The sequence below is a fragment of the Artemia sp. Qi Xiang Cuo genome, chromosome 16 (genome assembly GCF_049724085.1).
Source record: "Artemia sp. Qi Xiang Cuo chromosome 16, ASM4972408v1, whole genome shotgun sequence".
Lineage (NCBI taxonomy): Eukaryota > Metazoa > Arthropoda > Branchiopoda > Anostraca > Artemiidae > Artemia > Artemia sp. Qi Xiang Cuo.
Window position 1 is genome coordinate 1,801,037 of NC_142809.1, and position 25,266 is coordinate 1,826,302.

General features: G+C 34.8%; 1 protein-coding gene across 1 annotated transcript in view; it reads left to right on the plus strand.

Annotated features, from left to right (window-relative positions):
• The window catches only part of Rim (Rab3 interacting molecule), a 555,972-nt gene that overhangs the window by 109,727 nt on the left and 420,979 nt on the right, over positions 1 to 25,266 (plus strand). Inside the window, exon 5 of the mRNA XM_089102610.1 lies at positions 1,101 to 1,177. Coding sequence (XP_088958736.1) covers positions 1,101 to 1,177 — 77 coding nt within the window. The remainder of the gene's footprint in view (positions 1 to 1,100; positions 1,178 to 25,266) is intronic.

Below are 25,266 nucleotides of genomic sequence, written 5' to 3' on the forward strand. Positions count from 1 at the left end.
ATGTTTGCTTTCCTATATTCTTAGGTTTTATTTTTCTGATTTTCAGCCATGTTTGTGTTTTAAGTATGGTGCCTCCTATTACCAAAAACTGCTTAATTATAAATGCAGAACTTTTTCATCAAAAATTGAATTACAAATTTTTTTGAATTTTAAGATATGCTTGATTGTGCAATTTTCCATTTAACAATTCAAACCATCAGGAATTCATTTTCATCGTCCTTGGTACTTTTTTGATTTTTAAATGGTGGAGGGGTGTCATTATTTCCCTTGGGGAAGAGAAATTAGTTCAAGAAGCGAATGTTCAAACTACCAAGGAATAACTTTTTCTCAGTGGTCCTGAGATTTTTTTTTTACCGCATTTTCACCAAAATTCTAGCTGCCGTATCTGACTAATATTTGGATAATAAAATAATCTACTACTACTACTACTAACAACTCACCGCAGTACCAAGCCGCCTGAGGCCAACACAGCTACGCACGATCCTCCTCCACCCCAATCTATTCAAAACCTCCCTTTTTACACCCACCCACGAAATTCCCATTTCCTTTAAATCTTTCTTTATGACGTCCTCCCACCGCAGACGGGGACGACCTGCTTTTCGTTTAGCCGTAGATGGTTGGCCAAAAAGAAAAATCTTCGGCAATCTGTCATCCTTCATCCGCACAACGTGCCCTAACCACCTAAACCTATCTTTCATTATAACCCTAGAGAGCGGTATTGAACAAATCTTTTATGTGTTTTTTGAATTTTTAAATGTAAGCCCCCTCCCCTACCCCCTGGAAAAAATCCTTTCGTAACCCCTCCAAAGAAAATTATGGATATGGCCCTGCTGCCCTTCCGTATCAGAAATTAAAATTGACTTAAATCCAATCACAGGTGACAGACTCAATCCAAGCAAACCTAGTCTTATATAAACTTAGAAAGGAGAAATTACACCCTACTGTACGATACGAAACGATGTTCCGCAGCTGAATAAAAAAAACATAAAAGGAATATGTTGTTGCTAATCAATAACAAAAACAAAACGAATTTATGCCTCAAAAATTTAACGGGATCTTAAATTTTTTATACTTTTATTTTTATTTTGTCTTTCTTTTAGGCGAAGTTGAAAATTCGAGTGATAAATCGTGGAAGCAGGAAGACAGTGTGACTTCTCGAGTTAAGAACTTTGTGTCGGTGAGTGTTTTTTTTTTTCTGTTTTCAAGAAAGGCCGTTTTTTTATTCACTTAACGTCCTTAATGTCGTTCCGGAGAACAATTGCTGTAAGTTATATATTTTTTTAATTTTGGTTTTTATCAAACAGTTCGTGGTAACGAACTGTAAGTAAGGAGCGACCTGGCTCAATGGTAACCGAAACTCTAGAAAACGGGTTTTTGATACCAATAGATAAATCAAAAGAATCAGATTTCAATGCTGATTTCAAATATATAACTTTCATCAAGTTTAGTCAAACCCATCAAAAGTTACGCGCCTGAGAAAATTTGGCTGATTTTCAAAAAAAGCGGGAAAGACCCCCTAAAAATTATAGAACCTTAATGAAAATCACACCATCATATTGAGCGTATCAGAGAACCCTACTGTAGAGGTTTCAAGCTGCTATCTACAAAAATGTGGAATTTTGCATTTTTTGCCAGAAGAAAGATCACTGATGCGTGTTTATTTGTTTTTTTTTGTTTTGTTTTTTTTCCCAGGGGTTGACCATACCGACCCAGTGGTCGTAGAATATCGTCAGTGGGCTCATTGGACCGGAAATTAAAAGTTCTAGTACCTTTTTTAAATGAACAAAAAAATGGAGGGCAACTAGGCCCCCTCCCACGCTTATTTTTTCCCAAAATCACCCGATCAAAATTTTGAGATAGCCATTTTGTTCAGCATGGTCGAAAATATGATAAATATGTCTTTTAGGATGACTTAATCCCCCGAAGTTCCCAGAGGGAGGGCTAAAAGGTATGAACTTTACCCAATGTTAACATATAGTATTGGTTATTGGGAAGTATACAGAAGTTTTCAGGAGGTTCTTTTTCTGGTAGTGGGAGGGAAGGGTGAGTCGGTGGTTATGTTGGAGGATCTGTTCATGAAGGAAGTTTTCATGGGGGAAGGGAAATTGCCATGAAGCGGGCGCCGGACTTGCCAGCATTATTTATTGGTTATTGGGAAGTATACAACCATTTTCAGGAAGGATTTTTTCTGAAGGGGGGGGCTAGAGGAGGGGGTTATTCTGGAGCATATTTCCGTAGAGGATGTTTCTTTGGGGTACGGGACATTTCTATGAAGGGGGCACCGGATTTCCAAGCATTATTTAAAAAACGAGCAGAAATTAAATAAAAAAAAACAAGTTTTTTCAACTGAAATGTAAGAAGGAATATTAGAACTTAAAAAGAACAGAAATTATAACGCTTTTGAGGGGGTTCTCCCCCAAGTCAATACCTCTCTCTTTACGCTACAATTTTTTTTTTAGTGCTTTCAAATGAGCTATCTATTCTAATTAAACGGCCTTTGTGATTCTAGGTTTTGTTAATAAAATTTTTTTTTTAACTTTTAAATTCAAGACCGTGGTCTTGATTAAGGAATGAACCCCATCATATAAGTAATAACATATACGTAATAAAAAAAACAATAAAAAAACAAGCAATACGGCTCAATAGTAATCGAAACTTTTAAAAACGGAATTTTGATGTCAATAAATGTATCGAAAGAATGTGTTTATAATGCTGATCCTAAATATATAAATTTTATTAAGTTTAGTGTTACTCATCAAAGGCTACGAGCCTGAGAAAATTTACTCGATTTTTTAAAGAGGGGGAAACATCCCCTACAAGTGAAAGAATTTTAATGAAAATCACACCGTCAGATTCAGCGTATCAGAAAACCCTATTACATAGGTTTCAAGCTCATATCTGCAAAAATCTGCAACTCTGTATTTTTTGCCAGAAGAAAAGTATACGAATATAGAAGTTAGTTACGTAAGTTAATTTGTAAAGACATCCATTTAGCAAAAGAAAAGTAAAATTTTTATGCAAATAAAAGCTGCATTAACTAAAAAACGATCAGAAATTAAATAAAAAAAACAATTTTTTTTAACTGAAAGTAAGGAGCAACATTAAAACTTAAAACGACCAAAAAGAGGCCGTATATAGAAGGGACTGTCCTCTCCTCACCGCCTAGCACTTTACGCTAAAGTTTGACTGTCTTACAACTTTAGTTTTTTAAACAATAAAAAACTTTAGCGTAAAGAGCGAGGCGTTGAGGATGGGACAGCCCCTTTCATATACGGAATAATTTCTGTTCGTTTTAAGTTTTAATGTCGCTCCTTACTTTCAGTTTAAAAAACTTGTTTTTTTTATTTAATCTTCATAAAGAGCTGGATTTCTACGTTCCTCCTGAAATATGTTGGAAACGTCTATCTTGAAAATGTAATTTTAAAGGAACACTGAACAGGAACAGTACAGGAAGTCTGAACAGGATTGCAGCAGCTAGAATCAAACCCTGGGCCCAATATCATTAAGCAGAGATCAATCAACTGCGCTAGCACAGACCAAATCGTTCGGATGAAAAATGTTAAATGACAAATTTCTGTCTGGTTTTTTATTGTAATTAACTGTGTTTTATGCTCATAAGGATGACTCCAAGAACAATCCGTGGTCATATTTTTCAAGCAGTCTACTAGCTCAATTTTCTAATCGTATCTGCTGCCTCATTACTAGAGATGTAAGATCCTATATTCATAGATGTAAGATCCTATATTTCCAGGATGATTGAATTTTTGTATGAAAAAATATCACAGAGGACTGAATTTACAATTTTTTTCACTTTTACTTGTTTTATGTTTTGAATTTTGATGTTTGTTTTCTTGTAGTGAAAAAAGTAAGACTACTGAAGAAAAATTGCCGAACTGGTGGAACCACAGCACTGAAATCAAATTAAGCATAATAAACACTAGAGACTAAATTTGCATTTACTAACTTTCTCATCACAACTAGTATTAAAAGCAATACTTGATGTCATAAATGTTCCCTGGAAAAGGAGTTCCAAAATATACCCCCAGAAAACTAGCCCCTGGAACATTTAACCCCAGTATAAACCCCAGTATATATATATACTGATTTAACCCCAGTATATATATATATTAACCCCAGTAATTTATATATATATATATATATATATATATATATATTATTATTATATATACTTATATTATATATACTTCAGTAATTATTATATAAATATTAACCCCAACATTTAACCCCAGTATATGACTTTCAAGAACTTAGACTTTCAAGAATAAATCTATCTTCTGCAGTGGAGTGTGACAAGGTGCTTCCATGCTCCTAGCTTCCCCCTCCCCTACAGATTATTGACTGTTCCTGAGCTTGGCTCCTACAAAATTGTACTTTTTTTTTAATTTGAAACGTTCTTATGTTGTATGCAGCACAAATGTACACTGTTTTATATGTGATCAGCAAAGATGTGAGGAGACTAATTTGAAAATACCTTCACATGTCTCCATTTTTACCGTAAGCTATTCCCAAGACATTTAGTCAAGGGGTGAGGCAGCATATTGTATTTTACAGTCTTTATTTTAATGTTGTTTTTCTCCATTGTGAAAAATTTTCGTCAAGCTTCTGGAGATAAAATATACATCTCCTTATTATTAGCATCATCTTTTTTAAATCATCCCTTAAGCAGCTGGCAGAGTCATGAAAGCTGTTATTTTTTTAACTTTCTTTTTCCCATGCTTGACCAATGGTTCGCTAGTGCAGCTACCGATCTCCTGGTCCTAAACAGTCTGCTGCAAGTGCTATGTGTGCTTGAAGTAGCCTCAGGGCCTGATATGGAGAAATGTCCTCAAATTTCTCTCGTTACCCATGTACATTAGATCTGGGTTGACCCTGGCTAAGTTTATAGAGTCAAACCACTGACCCCATACCAAGACAAATAACGTTTGACACCAAGAATCGATCCCCTACCCTAAAAGACATAGGGTTGCATGCCGTGTGTGTCTGGTGCACTCCGCTAGGCCAATTCAAGGCAAAGGTTAAGCTTGATATAATCTACTGAATATTTTTCTTACTAAAGTGGGGGATCCAAAACTCCTAAATACAAGAAGGGGTAAATGCTAAAAGCTAATTCTGGTATGTGTCATAATTTTCCGGTGCGTGTTAGAAAGAAAAATATACACACTTAGAATAATGAAAAGTGAATGAGAGCTATGAATACTCGTCAACACGTAAGAATTTTAAAGCTATCTATACTCTTAGCCTTAGTTGCAAAATGTAGGTACACAAATCATCATCACATCAGTGTCTGCCTCATAGGACCACTTGCTGGGAGTGATTTGCTTACTAGTTTGGCAAATTACGACTTTATCAGTTGCCATGTACTCAAGCTTACGACATAATTGTTACGATTCTTTGCGTTATAATTTGTTTAACTTTTTTCAAAATACCAGTTAAACTTGGTTAAATTCAATTAGATTTATTTTATTTGATACCGATCCTGCAGTCACACTCTTTCAATAAGCTCTTGTAATTTTTCTATTGAAGTTAGTAGTCCTTTGGTAACCTAATGTTAACAGTTAGGTTACCTAATGGTAACCTAAGGGGACTTTTACCTCTTCTATGTAAACTCCTAACACTCTTGGAATGATAATTCTACTTTATCATACTGTTTGCAAAATTAATCATCAATCATTGATCTTTTCTGAAGAGATTCCAAATCTTTTCATTGAGCTTACGTTTAACCTAAAACAGAAGTTTATCAGCTACAAAATACATTTTCATACAATTGTCTTTAGAGGCATTAGACTAAGTATTCGGGGCACAGTTATTTTGACTTCAAAATTGTTTGGAATATCGTTCACAACAACTCCAGGCACAACTTTTAATTGTAGGATGAAAATCAAAACTCAACATTGTATTAACAAAATATCCCGCTTTACTAATTACCTCAACACACAGATATCCATGAAAAACATGGGAGACTTGTACTCCCAATTCAGCAATAAAAATTCCTTAATGACCTGACGGTGGTATTTACATTATTAGTCAGAAACTACATAGCTGAAATACCTACCTCAAAAGCCATAGATTTAAATTTCAATTTAAGATTAACAGTGATACAGACCTCATCTTTACATTAAAATCAGTCTTTATGTAAATCTTCACATACTCCACCTAATTAGTGCAGCACCCTATTTCCAAATACATTTTATAATCTTTAATTTCTAACAAATCACAATTATCGTCCCAACAAATCACAATGGTACAGACCACATCTTTACATTAAAACCAGTCCTTAAGTAAATCTTCACATACTCCACCACATTGGTGCAGCTCTATTTCCGAATAAATTATATAATCTTTAATTTCCAACAAATCACAATTATCGTCCCAACAAATCACAATAATACAAACCTCATCTTTACATTAAAACCAGTCCTTATGTAAATCCTCATATACTCCTCCACGTTGGGAGCACCCTATTTTCGAATACATTTTATAATCTTTAATTTCCAACAAATCATAATTATCTTCCCAACAAATCACAATTATACAGACCTCATCTTTACATTAAAACCAGTCTTTATGTAAATATTTACATACTCAACCACGTTGGTGTAGCACCCTATTTCGGAATAATTTTATAATCTTTAATATTCAACAAATCAAAATTATCGTTCCAACAAATCACAATGATACAGACCTCATCTTTACATTAAAACCAGTCTTTATGTAAATCTTCACATACTCCACCACGTTGGTGCAGCTCTATTTCCGAATAAATTATATAATCTTTAATTTCCAACAAATCACAATTATCGTTCCAACAAATCACAATAATACGAACCTCATCTTTACATTAAAACCAGTCCTTATGTAAATCCTCACATACTCCACCACGTTGGGAGCACCCTATTTTGGAATACATTTTATAATCTTTAATTTCCAACAAATCACAATTATCTTCCCAACAAATCACAATTATACAGACCTTATCTTTACATTAAAACCAGTCTTTATGTAAATCTTTACATACTCAACCACGTTGGTGCAGCACCTTATTTCTGAATAATTTTATAATCTTTAATTGCCAACAAATCACAATGATACAGACTTCATCTTTACATTAAAACCAGTCTTTATGTAAACTTTCACATACTCCACCATGTTGGTGGAGCACCCTATTTCCGAATACATTATATAATCTTTAATTTCCAACAAATCACAATTATGGTCCTTAAGTCAAGTTCCCTTATACTATATAATGTGCTGCTGCCTACAAATTTTAATTTCTCTTTTCCTCTCATTCAACGAAATTGAGCGGGAATCCACACATCCATAATTCAATCACGTATCAACCTAAGTATAAAAAACCATCTATCAACCAGGGTGCCTCCGGTGGGCTCAGTCCAAGCTCCCTTAGTTTACACATTGAGTTAGCCGTTATCCAAAGTTAAATAAGAATAGAAACAACAATGGAATTACAGACCCTTTACAGCCACTAAATAATTTTACTTATCATAACAACCGAGGAAGTGCAATTTTACTACAAAAATTATCTATATTTTGAAAATCAAATGAACAATATTTATACACTGGATGCAAATAGACTCTGTGGGCTAGACTAGTAATCCATGTTCCTACATCATCCATATTTAAGTGTTTTGGGTTTTCTTTTGTAAGACCTTAATACTTTTCTTACAAAAAAATTAAGGCTAAAATGTTGCTAGTATTCAAAACCAGTAGATTAAGTGGTAATATTCTAGACAAGCTGCTTTTTGCTATCCTGGAAAGGTGTAAGGTTAGGAAAACTAAACTTTCAGGGATGACTCTACAGACTAATGTCCCGTGTGACTAAGTTGTTTTGAAGTAACTACCTCCTTTCCTTCTCCCTCTAGAGGGCACTGACCTTTGATCACCTTTAAAATTCCTTGTATTATGAACGTGAAACCTTGCAAAATAGATCTTTGCTTAAAAGAAGTACAAAAGAGTATTTTCAGCTTCACAACTTTGCTCAATCCGAATTTACGAGGTCTCAGAGGTCTGCAAACACATTTCCTAAACTTTGAAAAACCCCATTGATATAGCTTAAAATTCTACCCAAGTAACCGGAATTTCATTTTCAAAACTAAAACCATGGAAAAAGAAACTTAAAATTAAGGTACGTGCTGTTTTGTCAAAATTTCAATAGTTATGTAGACCTGTCTAGTGTGGAAATTTTTAAAACTTAGAATTCAGAAGAAGGTTAACATAGTAGCTTGGCAGTACCTTCTCGGAGCATAGTTTTGGCCCTGGATTCAATACCAAAAGTTTCATTTTCCTAGCCTAACCCCTTTCCAAGATAGTGAAACAACAAAGATTCGATGATATGTATTTCATATTCACGAAAGATAAGCTGAGGTGTAACGGACCATACAAAGTTTATCAGAGGGCTCGCGGACTTTAGCTTAAATTGTTCTTGACCCAGTATGACGAATGCTAGAACATGGTCTCGATCTTACGATTTGAACCATTAAGTTTTTTATACGTGACTTTCAAATTTAACGGAAAAAAAATCGCCAGCGCTACGGCTTTTTTGCACCATTCAATACCTTTTCTTTCCAACCACTGTTCTTTTCCAAACCACTTTTTTTTTCCACTTTAGTCCTCTATTAACACAGAGGACTAAAGTCCTTTTACACCATTCAATACCTTTTCTTTCCAACCAAGTGTTCTTTTCCAAACCACTTTTTTTTCCACTTTAGTCCTCTATTAACACACTCGTTTTCTCATATTGGTTTTCCAGACCTGAAATCCTTTCTTTTCGATTTCATTACATTTTTATTATGACAAGTCTGTCCTTCTAATCCTTAACCTGAAATTTGATAAAAGATACTCATTTCTTTAATCCCAGAAATTATAAAAATTTTGCTTCAATTTCCAGCCCCTCACTCAATACTCTTTTAAGAATATTTCGTGCGTCAGAGGGTTGATCAGTCTGCACGTCGCGAAATAATAAATTGATTCTTGCTCTCGATATGCTTTGACACAAGAGACTTTATCTTCGTTGACGTAACTTGGAAAAATAAATCGTTCATTTTTTTACCTTATACTTCGGACCATATACTTAATTGTTTTACTTAGCTTGCTCATCTTTCAGGAGGTGAGCATCGTTCACTCAATTTGCGTGCCGTTTTTTGAACATTTATAAGTCATTTTTCAAAAATTAAGGGATTTCTTTATATATTTTACTTCTGATTGTAAATTTTCCGACAATTCCAAGATATTTATGTTCTCTGTGTTTGTTTTTGCTCATTCATTTTACAAGCTTTCACCACTAGAAAGCGAGATAGATCCTTCCAGATTGGGTCTTTCAGCCCCTTGAACAGGCTTTTGCGCTGACATATATCCTCTGAAAAAACACTCAGTCTCACCTTCAGTATTTGATTTTTTATTATTCCTCTGTTTCCTCATTTCATTAACGCATAGAGCAAACAAAGTTGATACAACCTCACTTTAGGAGGAGCCAGTAAGTGTCCATTCGGCTCAGGAACCTTGCCTCCATTTTTTTCATTAATTATATTATTTACAATTATTCCACTTTACAAACAAAGTTAATGGAACAAATGAAAGACTGCAACTTATTGCTGGCCAACAATCATAACAAGTATAGACTTGTTAAACTAGCAAATCTATACGCTACAGTCTATAATAACTGTAATAACTCTATAAATAATAATATAATAAGTTTAAATATTACTATTGTAAATATATAACTATAAAGTATAAGTCTAATAGTATATAGCTATTATAACTGTAATATGTCTAATTATAAAGTTAAAAAAAAATATAACTATAAAGTCTATAGTAATAAGTCTATAACTAACAAACATAACAATGCTATGGAATTATATTTTCAGTGATATCCGTAATATCAGTGAAATATCAAATGAACCGATATCTATTATGGAACAGTATACTAAGTTTAATAATAACTATTATAAATCTATAACTATAAAGCATAAATCTAGAAGTATATGACTATTATAACTATAATGTGTCTAACTATAAATTTTAACAAATATATAACAATAAAGTCTATAATAACAAGTCTATAACAATAAGCATAACCATGCTAAAAAAAATTTATTTGCACTGATATCAAGCCAATGCCTCTATGCTTAATACAAACGCTCTTATTCCTCTTCATGCATAGTACTTTAATGTTTTCCCAAAATTGCTTGGTACTTCCCCTTTGTCAAAACTTATATTAAGAATTTATAGTGTCATATCTCTAAAGTAATAGTCACCTTTTCAAAAACTCATTTATCCTTCCATACGCACCTAGAGACTTGTCATTTTTAGATTCTTCTAGCGTCATCTCAAACTTCTCAGTATATAATAGATTGTGTTTCATTTCTAAATAGCCAAGCATTTTCTTCATTATTTACATACTTCACTATTACACCATCTCAGCATCTCACCATTTCACCATCTTCACCATTACAACAAATAAAGCATTTTCTTCATTATTCTTGTATCGTCGTGTACAACTTTATCAGGTTCTTCTGTCTTCCCTTGCAATCTTTTTATAACTAATTGAAATCCCGTTATATTTGCAACTAGGAATAGTCTGAATTGATTTATTCCCATCTATTTTTTTACTTTACATACTTCATCTTAAACAAATCCTTTACCTTCATCAAAAACCGTGTTCAATGTTCCGCCTCTGAAATAATCCCTCCGGGGTGTTTCAGCACCCTACAGGCGATGACAAAAATAAGGAGAGAAAAAGGAGCACTGCTTCCAACGCGAAAAAAACGGTGTAATTCAGCACCCAACTAGAGATAAGAAAACAAGTAGAGAAATGGGCGCACTGCTTCCCATGAGATAAATCCGGGGTGTTTCAGCACCCAACTAGCGATGAAAAACAAGGAGAGAGAAAGGAGCACTGTTTCCCATGCGATAAATCTGGGGTGTTTCAGCACCCAACTAGTGATGACAAAACAATAGAGAAAAGGGAGCACTGCTTCCCATGGGAAAAATCCAGGGTATTTCAGCACCTAACTAGCGATGACACAAACAAGGATTGAAAAAGGAGCACTGTTTGCAATGCAAAAAAAAACGGGGTAATTCAGCACCCAACTAGCGATAACAAAACAAGTAGAGAAAAGGGCGCACTGCTTCCCATGAGAAAAATCCGGGGTGTTTCAGCACCCCGCTAGCAATGACAAAAACAAGGAGAGGAAAAGGAGCACTGCTTCCCCTGCAAACAATCCAGGGTGTTTCAGCACCTAACTAGCGATGACAAAATCAAGTAGAGAAAAGGGAGCACTTCTTTCCATGCAAAAAAACTGGGGTGTTTCAGCAACCAACTAGCGGTGACAAAAAGAAGGAGAGAAAAAACAGCACTGCTTCCCTTGCGAAAAATCCAGGGTGTTTTAGCATTCAACTAGTGATGAGAAAAACAAGTAGAGAAAAAGGAGCACTGCTTCCCATTTGAAAAATCCGGGGTGTTTCAGCACCCAACTAGCGATGACAAAACAAGTGGAGGAAAAGCAGCACTGCTTCCCATGCAAAAAATCTGGGGTGTTTCAGCACCCAACTAGCGATGACAAAAACAAGAAGAAAAAAAGGAGCACTGCTTCCCCTGCGAAAAATTAATTTTTTCTTGTTGCTGAAGATTGGGCACTGTAAAACTGCTATGTGGTGTTTCCGGCTATTTGATTCCAATGGTGCATTTTTCATTTCGATCACATAACTTTTCGAGGAGTTTCCAACTATTTTTTAAAGTTCTAGTAGATTTGTTTTTGCAATCAAATCTTGCTGTCATGGTTAATTGAAATAATATTTAACATTCTGAATCAGCTTCAAATGGTGATTCTTCCTCGTTTAACAGTTTTTTTTAGAACGCGTTTAAAATATTTTTTGTTGCTATAGGCTAGAGTCCATTCTTTATACATAACTAAAGGGACTGTAGGCTAACTATTTTTCACTCTTACAATGCATTTTCTAATTCATCTTAGTGTGCAAATTTCCTTCCTTTCTAAATTATCAAAATCTGGTAACTTTCCTCTGAAGCATATTATACAAAATTATCACTGAACAAAACTCCCTCAACACTCTGAGTTCCTCTTTCTTTAACACTACCCTTTATCACTTATTGAGTGTCCATTCCTTTTTAAACCAGGTCTAGTCCAGCCAATAAACTATGTTGGTTGTTATAATTTAAAGCCTTCATTTCCTGTGTCTGTAATTTGTAATTTAAGGTCTAATCTCCATCCATTAGTTTCTTTCTCCAATGATATATCACTAAGAAACTTATTATACAAAGCCCATCTCTCTTATAAAGTTTAAACCTTTTTCACTAATGTTCCTAGGCATTTTCCAACAAAAATGCTTGAAATACCTACTGCTATTTCAAAAACTATCCTTTTAAAGTACTTCATCCATGCCCAAAGTCTAAACTCTCTGTTTCATATCCAACTGTTTTTGGAATACTCTTAATCCAGTCCTTAATTTCTTAGTTATCTGTTAAGCCGTAGTTCTTTTAGAATTTCAACATTAAGTCATTTCAAAAGACTACCAGATGGGTACCTTCACTTTTAGCATCTTTTAATTTCTATATTTCTGTGAAATTTTCCACAAGTATGTCGATATACAAACCTGTCCGCTCAGATAACCTTAAGTGTGACTAAATAAGGATTACTAGTAATCCTTGCTCATATCAACGTCCTTTTAATCAGTTTTGCCATCCGTAAGTGCAAAATAGCTCTAAAAACTTCACTTTTAGTGTAATCAGTGCTTCCACTTTGTTCCTACTAGATTTCTGTTCCGTCTTTTTGAAAATCCTGAAAATTCCGACACCCGACCACAGAAAATCCGACTATTTTTCCGACACCGTGGTGGTCCGAAATCCGAAAAATGTCCAACTCGACCCGAAAAATCTGACAAAAGTCCGACTACAAGAATAAAGCTTCTCATTTTCTACACTATTATAGACTTTCAGAACCGCTCAAAATGGTTTCTCAAACGTCTTCTTCTGCAAATGATTTTGGCAATTTCAGCTTGCTGTTGTGTTAGGCTGAAAATGATGCAGTGAGTCGCCTTTGAGTTCCCCGATCCGACCCCGCTACTCCCGCTTTTATACTTTTGGCCCTTCTTTTAGCACGCAGTCGCAGTAGAAATTCCTTGCGCTGACGACGCAGCTATTTGCGGTTCAGGCGCCGTGGACTATTAGCCAAGACACTATTTTTTCAAAACGCCGTCAACCGCGTGAAGAAGAAAAAGAAGTTGCAACAAATTCGGAATTTCGACGAAAAACCGAAATTGTGAACCAAAATCCCTCTTCTGGGCGTAAAAAAGCCTGTTTATTTTGCTTTCCATACTATTTTGTTTTCCATCCTAGCCACTCTGGCATAAGTAGTAATCATCAGGTTGATGAAATAGCAAAAAATGCTATAAATATTGACCAGCCGAGTGGGAGACCAATCCCAATTAGAAATATCTACCGATGGAGGCTATCAGATATTGATTTTAATAAAATTAATCCTATCCTTTCCCCCTTTCCCAATAAGTATCTTTCTAAAATTAATCATAGAATTCGTTCTGGAACAAATGGACTAAATTTCCTTGCATTCTCATATAAGTTTTCTAATTCAAGTGGTTCCCTGTCCCCTCTTTGCAGGCATTGTAATATGAATAATGAAACTATTGACCATTGCCTATTTGAATGTAATATGCTGACGTCTGCACAACATACCTTGCTTTGTAAACTGTTAAAATGCTTCAAACACCACAAAATCTCACTATCAGCCAAGAGCCTAGCCAACTATACCTGCACACAGAGCCCAGAAATCGATATCTATCTTCTTATTATTGAACTCCTTGAGTCAAAAGATCTACTGAAAGATATCTGAGAATATCTAATAAATAAGAGACAAGCAAGCCAGTAGCTCTGTAGCCCACAGAGTGAAGCAAAATGAAAAGGGCTAAATAGTACCAACTGAATAGCCCGCCTGCTGTGAATTAGAAGAAGAAGAAGAAGACGAAAAACCGAAATTGTGAACCAAAATCCCTCTTCTGGGCGTAAAAAAGCCTGTTTATTTTGTTTTCCATACTATTTTACCTTCTGCTTTGCCTTTTTTCCATCGGATCAAATGGCCGAGAGCACCTTCTACTTCTTCTTGGGCTGCTGTGCGGCGATCTTGACCACGTTCTAGACAGTGTTATACCTTATGGGCCTAATGGTCCAGTCCAGTACAGGCTCTCTAGGAAGGTGACGAACGCGGTGACGATTTCAAAAATGCTTAGCTACTCATGAGTATTCATTTATTGGAAAACTGGTGTCAAAAATCATACTATTAATTTAAACAAGTATGGCAGTCTTTGGCCATAGTTTTGCATATTCAAAAGAAAAAAAAACAAAAAAAAAAACGCTGTAGCTGCTGCCGTGTAGATTGCACAAGTCCATAGGACTATGCCCAAACGAGCGATGTAAACCTGATTGTAGAAGCATAAGAAAATGTATCTCTTTTCCGCTCTCAAGATCAGCCCGGCGATTTTCGCCGTGTACGAGACATCCAGAATAGTGGAAAAGTAATGCAAAACAGGGTTTTCGATTTTTGTTTTCTTTTAGGAGAGATACTTACAGCTTAAACATTCACTTATGCTCCTTACCCTCTTACCTCTTTCATCTGCACCTAACTTAAACTACAGCTGCAGTTCCACTAGACTGAAAGCTCTCGTCTGCGGTCGCGTTTGCTCTAACACACTTGAGTCGTGTTAAGTGGGGTGCAATGAACGAGAAGTATCGGGCTACAAATTTATTTCTTTTCAAGTCAGACTTGGCCGGCATGATAGAGGTAAGGGTCACACCTTTGAGCGAATTCCTATGATCTGTTTTCACGTCTTTCAACGTAGAAAAGAACCGCTCTACAGCTGCGTTCGAAAACGGCAAGGTCAAAAGATACTGCACAACCCCCAATATGTTGGGGAATCTCTGCGTACCATTTGGCGTCTTCAAAGAAGCCACATGGAGCCAGAAATCACAGACGTCTGTCACATCTGGAAGATCAAAGATCAGTAGACTCCGCCATTCTTCTGTAATTTTTCGTGCATCCCACGATGGTGCCTTACACCACTGAAGGACCTTTTGGAGGAGAGTGACAGCACCGATATTCAAAGCTTTCACAGTATTTCGCGCAATGTAAACAGTTCATCTTCAAATGAAAATCGCTGCTTGATTTGCTTCACCGCCTCTACATACAACTTCCGAGCACATTCATAGATGACTATAACTTCACGTTTATCTGCTCTTGTACTCGGGTCTGATTGTAAGGTCTGAAGAAACTCTTGAGCTGCAACTCCCAAGTACACATCTTCCACTGCAAGGTATTCACTTGTGTTGTTGGGGTCAAGCTTAAAAGGCGAGGTTGATCTGAAATAGCTGGGCTTCATGAAATTCATGGCCAGTGTTCTCAAGAGTATCTCCACCTCTAATTTTATTTTGTGGAACAACGGTTTTTCACTTTTGAAAAGAAGATTGAAATCTGTAAACAGCTCCAGTACATAGAGCTGGAACTCAAGCTGAATCCAAAGCAGTGGATTCTTTAGGGCTTGCAATGCCCTGTCGTTTGCGTGAGCGGGATCTTCAGCTACTACTAACTGAAAGTAGCTACAAAGTGCATCTCAATTCTGCAATATTCGCTGAACGCACATCTGAAGTGATAGCCAGCCTGTCTGACCTGGGGCAAGCACATTCAGGACTGGGGTGTCAGTAAATAGCTGATGTAGTTCAAACTCAGAGCGCCTTTTGGCACTCATGTTGAAGTGATCGTACACAGTCCGATATAGACCTTCCAGTTGCTTTGGCAATTGTTTGCAAGCATAAGAAGCCACCAAATGAATGGAATGGCTGCTGCACTTGACACACATCACAGATGGGAATTTTTCTTTGATTCTGCTGACTACGGAGTTCTCACACCCAAACATAGTATTGGAAGTGTCTGCACAGAACCCAACCCAGTTCTCCGTAGGTATTTTTTTTATCTTCAAGAACTTTGCATAGCATATTGAAAATAGTTTCCGCCTTCCCGTCGGAAAACTCAACCATATCTAGAAGGTCGACTCCTACGTCAAAATCCTTTTTGCAGAATAAAACTGCAATTGCAAGTTTCTTTTTTACTGCCACATCAGTTGTTTCATCAATAATGAGAGAAAAAGGCGTCAATCTCAACTGATAACACAAAATTTCATTGTAGTCCGGTCCTAATGCCTGTCTGATCACATTTGTCACATTTCGCTTGCCCAGCCTAACTTTTTCAACAACAGCCTTGTGTGGCAAACTTTTCAGAAAAGGTACAAGAGTTTCTATAAATGATAAAGGCAGATTGTTTTCGACAATGAAAGCAGCCAACTTGGCCTTTAGGCTTTCTTCTTCGTTTTTGTCTGTGGTAAGGACATGATCAATCCTTGTAGTGAGCTTTCTTGAAGCCTCTAATTTCCTTACACTTTCACTGTGCTTCGCACTCTTTGCATGTTTTCGGAGTTCAGATTTACCACAACACAAGGACTGACTGCAGTGCGAACAGAAAGCGTTTTCTTCAGAAGACTTGTCCTTTGCAAGCCACTCTTTAAATTCAGGCACATTCAGCCAGTTGAATTTGGCTTTTTTCCTCTGAGCCTTATTTCTTGGGGAGGATTTTTTTCTTCTCCATTTCTTTTCCGCCTTTCTTCCCCACTAAAATATTCAATGTCTGTTTAAGAAGATGATGAGCTGTCCGACATGATTGTACTTCCTGTAAGCAGAATTGATAAGTAAAATGTAATAAATTTATTACAGCAAAGGATCTATAAAGTATGCTTTACTTCAAAAACAAAGAAATCCACTGTCTCTTCACTGTTAAAAGCTGCTCTTCTTAAATCAGAATGTCATTTTAACAGAGATATTAGCAAAAGATGAACCTGTGAAGCACATTGAATATTTGTGTAGATGATTTTTAATTAATCTCGTAAATTATAGGTTTGCTGTTTTCAATACAGTTTGACTTAATAATTGTAGCTTTCTTTATCTCAATAGTAAAAAAAAGAAAAGACAATACGAATGTAAATTATATAGCCTATGACACTTTTTGATATATTAAAACAAAACTAATCTATGACACAGGCTACACCAACCTGAAAAAGCCTGTGTAAATCAACTGTACGATAGTCAGAGTAGCCTTAAAGGAAATTGAAACCCTCTTGACCTTTTAAACCTTCCTTGTAGGATACCCTAGTTACAGCCAGTCAGGAACTGTACTCTTCTGAGACTATTGCGCAATAAAGCTATCATTGCCTAATAAGTGGATATGCTACTACTTAGTGAACGCCCAAAACGAGATAGAGTCCCAAGAGAGCTAATTTCCACTCAGGAGAAGACCTACCAATTTTTCTCCTAAGTGGAAGTTAGCTGTGCTTGGGAATAATTTCTCTTTGGGCATTACTGACAAGAGACAGATTCTCTCCATTAGAGGAAGTTGCCTGGGCTGGGTGATGATCGCAAAATAGTAGAGTTCCTGACTGGTTAGCTATAGCCTACTGCTCAGAGAAACTTTTTTTTTCTCCTTCCATACCCAGGATCCAGACACATGCAGCCACAGCAGGGTAAATGTAGGCTACATGTAGGCTATCCTGCTTGGTGCAGAATCCATTTATTCTGTCCTGAGTGGCCATAGTGCTGTTCAGGATAGCTACGATGGTTCAAGTGCGCTTCGCAGATAAGTTCTGGACAAATTCTGGGTAATTTCTTTGTTAGAATTAAACTTGACTTCAAGAAGAGTGCCATAATTGCCAATCTTTTACCGATCTACATACCTAGACCCACACCCAACTTGCATTCTTCTTTTGAGTAGGCCATTTTGAGATATTAAAACATTCTGAACCTGTGAAGCACATGGTGTCACTAAACCATGGTGGCCTAGCTCTCCTGTAGGCTACTATGTTGGCAATAGACTTTCCAATCTTATACTGGCATTGGAAAAAAGTCTCACCTTAACTGTCCTCAGATCTCGAAATTAACTGAAATATCAAAGCAGATTGAAGCACAGCATGTGCAAATTTTCCTAAATTGTACTTGTCAAACTGTCGCCAATGACGCTAATGACTTTCTGAAAATCCCTCACAGAATTGGCCTTCTAATTTTACTAGTTTGAAAATCCTTTTTTACTGGAGTTGGAGACTCGAGTAATCTAGAAAAATACACAAATCCGAAAAATATCCGTTTTTTACTGAAAATCCGACAAAATTCCGAAGTCCGACACGATATTTTTTTGTCCGACAAGAGGGCCGAAAATCCGACAATGTCGGAAAAATCCGACATAGTGGAAGCCCTGAGTGTAATGTCTGAAGTGTAAAAGCTGGGGCCAGTGGGCTGCCAGTACTTTTTAGAGTGACGTTTAATGACACATTTGAAAGCTATTGCTCACACCTACGTGAGGTTTATCAATTCTACCATCTGTAAGTGCCATACAGCACTGAAAATAATACTGTTGATGCCATTTCTTAAGTAGAAAAGCTTGGAAGTATAAAACGAAGTCATCATTGTAATAATTATGGGCCAAAACCGTAATTGTACCGTCAAGGTACAAGCACTAATATGTAAAATCACATTATTAGAGGCGTGGTTCTGTCGGTAAAGTTTTCGAGTTCGAAATAGATTGTCTTGCTTTCGATTCCTGTCTGGGTGGGTTTTTTTTTCCAATTATGGTTTTCTCCCTTGTATATGATACTTTTCAGACAATTTCACTGTTTTTGTAAATGTAATGCACTCATTTTTTAAAGCATATCCCAGGAAGGTATTTGGTTAAGGACATTTTGATTCAAAAGGGAATAGAGGTTACCCGGTTCATGGTTTGCCACGGCATTCTGAGTAGATCTCCAAATCCATACCCCAACGAATGGCATAATTTTGTCAAAATCCTGTGGAGAGGGGGGGGAGGTCAAAGTTGGAGCCAATTTTTCCAAATCATGTGAAAATGACCGAGAAACTGAGTAACTAGCCGTATAGTAATAAAAAATGGAAACATGTACTAAAGAAAACTGTCTTGTTTCAGTTCATGCTTAAATTATGCAGGCTTATCTTAGTTTTGACAAAATTTTTTGAGAAACTAAAATTCAGCTGGAAAAGGGGGAACTAGGGTCTAGAGGAAAACTGAGGTCTGGGAGGGGAAGTTGCCCCCTCTGCCCCATATCAAATTACGCACCTGACCCCAACCCCTTGCCAATAAGTGGTTGGATGTAGTTTAGGCATGTGGTTTTGGAACCGCTCAAAGTTGTATATTAAAATAAGGATTACTTATTGTTATACTTACTTATTCAAATTGTTTACCTGAAAATTCCACCGCAATATTCGCTCTATACGTAAGATTGTGCGTCCAAAGAGGAAGAAAGACCAATGAAAACAGTTCTGTAGTAACAGTCAGGTAATTCTTCCCAAAATTTTTTAAATGAAAACAAACTTAGTTTGTAATACTATTTATCGCACCTACACAAGAAATGATATTTTTTTTTAATTTCCATTCATTTCTGAGTAATGAGTGGCTTTTTATTTAGGGACAGGTCAAATAAATCCTTAACCCTAATGGCATAATTCTGTTAAGCTAGTAAAATTTTCCGTAATTATGTCGATATACTAACCTGTCCGCTCAGATAACCTTAAGTGTGACTAAATTAATTTTTTAAAACATAGAATTAAAGATATGTTTTTTCTTTTTATTTTTTTTTTTACAAAAAGAAACGAAATTATGTTTTTTTTTTTTTTTTTTTTTACACTCTAAACTTTTTTTTATTCAATTCTGGTACGGCTTCTTAATTCAGCTCCTTAATGAGGGTTGAGGCTTCTTATCTCCCCTATATTAGACATGATTAGAAATTATAGAAAAAATAAGTGAACCTAAGGACCAACATTAAAACTTAGAACGAACAGAAATTATTCCGTATAAATAAAAAAGGTGATAGCAGTGTTATTTCTAAAATAGAATACTGTTGTTTCTAAAATAAAACAGAATGAAAATACTTCCAGAATCAAAAGTGACATAACAAATGCAAACTCTTTTTTTGTAAATATTAATAAGAAGATAAGATTATAATGAAATGTACTATCCTAGAATGCACAGTTAAATTCTAGAAGTTTTTGGAATTCCCTTTTTTGTTTAAGGCTTAAAAAAATTGTTTGGCCCGTCAAATCTTTCCCAAATTCTTGGTTAACTTTTTTAACCCAAACGGACCGCTTGATAAGCTATGGAACAATGTCTTTTCAAATTTATAGTTTGTTTATTAAGCAAATTAGCTATTTTAAAAATCCTAAATACATTGCAGATAATATTGTTAATGTAGAAAAAACTCATATTTCCTCCTGCACGGTTTGGACTCACTTCCTTTCCCGGCGGGATAATTGGTATCATCAATATAACATTTTCCAACATGAGATTTAGTGCTATCTATGTTTTTTCATTTCGAAAATAATATCATTTTAGATAGCGCTAATGTCAATCATTCCATAAGTTTCGAATCGAAATAGCATAATATTTGTACTTGAAATGGTACTTCCGAGTCTTCAGTCTGTTAAAAAGAAAAAAAAACCTTTCATATTGAATATCGTCTGTAACACATAGAAGTGTTAATTTAGGCCAAAATCTAAAGTACAAAATCTATAGTGTTTGAAAGTGCGAATAATACTGACTACTATTTATATTGTTGTTTCTAATTTGAGCTGTTTCCTAAAAACCTTTCTTATTGCATTAGAAATTCAAATTTCAAATACTTTTATTTTGTTTTTCCCATATTTGCACGCTACTCCTAGCTGTTTATAAACAGCTGTAAAAGGAAAGCGATATATATATATTACTGGCCTTTACTATTGCTGTATGGAAAATCATATTAGTGGGTTGATTAAGTAAACGACATTCATATCAGTATACCGATTTCAAGTGATGAGTCATAAACTAGGCTAAAAATTCCAGTTATGTGTCCTAAGCTCTTTAGTAGCAATGTGTTAGCATCATTACACCTATATAAATTGTACTATATATAAAAAAGGAGATGGTAGGTCCTATCATTATCATCTTCTTCTTCAATTTGACCAATCCCGCCTCATTGCCAACTGGCTGAATAGTCTACCACCTAATATCCATCCCGACTTGGCATAAGAGCCATTAAAAAGATAAGAGCCATTTCGTGGGGGAAGGGATATTTCTATGAAGGGAGCGCCGGATTTCCAAGCATTATTTAAAATGTATTTTTATAGCAAACATTTAATACATATTTCAATTCTATTGTTTAATCTTTAAGAAAAACTTAAGTTTATTAGCAACATGAATAGACAAGCGTTGAAATTGGTAGAATAAACATGGTGCTAAATAGATACGGAAATGAGAAGAAAAACTGAATTTTTAATATTATATAAAGAATGGATTAACTTCTCATCTTTTTCAAATCCCTGTCAACATCATCACCTTCTTTAAGTTGACCGATTCCAAGTAATTAACATCTGGTTAAAAATTCTGCCCTTAATTTTCATCCTGATTTATAAAAAGAGCCATTAAGTGCCAAAGCTTAAGATCCATTCTATGGTGAATTAGGTCTTAACGCTTAGATGTTTTGAGAATACCTGCATTTTGATTAACCACATTTAAAAGTAGTTATATACAAATTACAAACAGATCATTCATTATAGTAGACAAAATTTGAGCAGTAGGTTTACTTTACAAAAAAAAGTAGCACTGTAACCCTGATTAACCCTCATTAGTGTTCAGTGAGTGAACAGTAGATAGTAGGCATTGAATGCTATTTAATTAAACTATAAATATTTAATAAGTATCTAATATTTTTGTTTGATTTTAGTAAAAATTCAAGTTTATTATTAACAAAAATAAATACGGTGTTAAAATTAGCTGTGCATCTTGCTGCTTATTTTAAATCAAAGTTTTTAATTGGGTGAAATTCATCTCTACGATCAAAGTTGCTTGAGCCCATCTGACATACACATCATGAACGAAAGCTGAAGAGATTTTGCTTAGAAGATAAACTCAAGAGACAATTACTTTTAAAATAACAGACTCCTAAATACTCCTATATCTTCAAATTTATGAGCCTATTATTTAAACACATAGTTATAAGGTCATTGGTAGGTCGCGCTACCTTTTTTGAATCATCAAAGAAATTAATTTTGGATTGATTTTCTTAATAATAATAATAATAATATATTGCGAAAACAGGCTTGCGCCTTAATTTAAAACCTCTGCAGTGTTGCCAACAGTGGAGAATAAAAACGAAAATAAGTTTTTTTTCAACTGAGATCGATTTCCGCTCGTTTTCGATGTAATTTTTACCACTTGTTTTGTCCATAGCCACTGCTTGTTGCCGTTTCATTCCTTGACTTGGGATCTTGGGTAAAAAGAGTATATATTAAGTCAATTTCTTGAGATATTTTTCAAACCTGGGTAGTTTTCACATGTTCTTCTTGGGATATTTTTAAATTTTCATTGATAGCCCTGATTTTGTCTCTATTCATAATGATATTTACTTTATTTAATTTTCTGACAAGACTAATCTATGTGATTAGAAGTATTGGTAAAGAAGTAGGTAAAAGTTAATAAATAAGTATAAAAAACTAAGTTAATGAAAAAAACTTTTGAAAGTTATATTTTTTCTCATTTATCTTATCTCCATTTAGCGAAGGAAATGAATGATATTGCTTTGGCAATATTTAAAATAATGTGATATTACAGTTTATTTCAAAATTTAATTCCTCATAGCAAAAAAAGTTACACCTTTGATTTCTTTTACAAAGTTATGAGAATCGGGTTGGCGTTTTTGCTTACTTACTGTATCTCCATTGAATCAAGGAAAAACGCGATATTTTTAGTTGTTTTTGTTGTAAATGAAGAGATAATCACAATTAATTAAATAATGTTTACTCTCTGCATGAGATTTTCGTTATAATGTTCCCTAGTACAGCAATTCATTGTAATATATTCAACTATTTAAAAGACACATTTTTTCAAATGTGAGTTTTTTTTACGAAAAACTGCCACATTTGATTTTCTCTTAAAAACTCTGAGACACACTGGCTAACGTACTAATTTAAAACAGGAACCAGGAAAAATTCCAAGATTTTATTTCTCCTGGCTGCAACAGTTTATTTTCTTTTAAAAACTTTGAGACCCACTGGCTAAAATACTAAATGAAAAAAGGGAGCATATCGAGGAAGGTTCTCAACCAGTGAACGAAGTAGGAAAACTGCAAAGACTTTTTTCTCGACTCTTTATTTAGCTTCGTGCACTAAGGTAGGTCTTTGCCGAAATGTCTGTGTTTGTCCTAATTTGATCATTGGACTTGTCTTTTTTATATTCCTTTTTTTAGTTCATAACCTGCATGTTATCAATGTTACACCTTTGTGTAAAATAAATTTTAAGCTATAAGTTTGTTTTCTTAATGCCTCTTGATGAGTTCTAACTCACCTTTTAATGTTTAAAAGACTAAGTTCCTTAGACCAGGAACAAATGAGGGTGAAAGGATGATGTTAGATAACGATAAAATCAATCAAGTGGGTACTTTCACTTACCTGGGTAGCTGCCTGGGTAGGCATTATTAGGAAAATGATGGACGCAGTTAAGATGTAGGAAGTGGAGTACCCAAGGGGCTATGTGCCTTTTTATAATTAAAAAAATGATAAATATGCCAATTAGATTAGAATATTGGAAATCATGAAAAAGCTAAAGCCGAACTGGCCAAGGCATGACAAAACAAAGAGACAGAAATCTCAAGAGGAAAAAAACAAAAAGGACTACGTTAAGTATAAGAAAAAAAAAAAAACGCGACGCGTATATTTCGCCTGTGTAATTCAAGGTGTCTTCAACGCTAGGAAACTAAGATATAAATTAAAATAACCTAAAATCAAATGAAACTCAAAACCAAGAATTAAAAACAACAAATATCTATATGTAATCAAATATATATATATATATATATATATATATATATATATATATATATATATATATATATATATATATATATATATATATATATATATATATATATATATATATATATATAGCACGCGGCAGGCTTCTATATATAGAAAATCATTGTCGCTTGTTTTCTAATCGCAGACGCCAGCCTCTTTTTGATGTCATGACGTCACCACAGGTTCGTCACAACAACCCTGGGAAAAATACATTTTCTTCTTTAAAGTCCTGACCTATTTAGATCATTTTTGTGGCCAATCATACTCGCTTTTTCGCTGTCGCTTGTAATTCCCGAAGCCATTTATCTTCTAATCACATATTTCTTTGTTCTCGCTGTGGCTTATCTTTTAACCGCATACTTCTTTGCTCTTCACTTTTATTTCTACTTCGCTTTACTCCTTGTGGTCGCATGTACTTTAACGGAATATTTCTTTGAACTTCATAGTTGTTTTTCTTGTTTTAATTCTTGATGCCAATTATCTTCGAACCGGATATTTCTTTATCCGTCACTTTTGTTTTTGGCTCGTTGTAATTTCTGCTGATGCAAGTATTCTGATTTCTAACTGTATCTTCATATTCTTTATCATTACTTTAGAACCCTTTACCTTAGCCTCTAGGATTGGTTAGGTCCGGTCAGATCGGATTGATCTTGTCAATTGATCTGTGGTATTTTATACTTAACTATGTTCCTTTTGTTATGTCGTATGCGTCGTAGATATAAAAACGATACGTTCACTCTTGGGGGGGGGGAGGAATGATATAATTTATTCTCTTGAAACATACTAATATATAACGTCAATCAAAAGATTTGTCTTGCCAATCTTTTATTTTTTTGTGCAATTTTGCCTGCATCATAAACACTGAAAACGGTACAACCACTACTGAGGCAAATATGACGTATGTATGCTTTTGGAACATATTCATAAATATTACGTCAGTTACATCAATATTTTTTCCCCAAAGTTGAAGATTTTAACAAATTTCCTCAAACTTCTGATCTATATAGACTGTTTTCTTAGGCCAGAAATTCCAGGAAACCAATTTCCCGAAAAATATGGAGCCGTTTTCGAAAAAAAAAACATAAATGCAAAATTATTGCTCGCTTTATTATTACAAAGATGTACATGGATAGCCTATAAAAAATAAAATATATATATATATAAATATATATATATATATATATATATATATATATATATATATATATATATATATATATATATATATATATATATATATATATATATATATATATATATATATATATATATATATA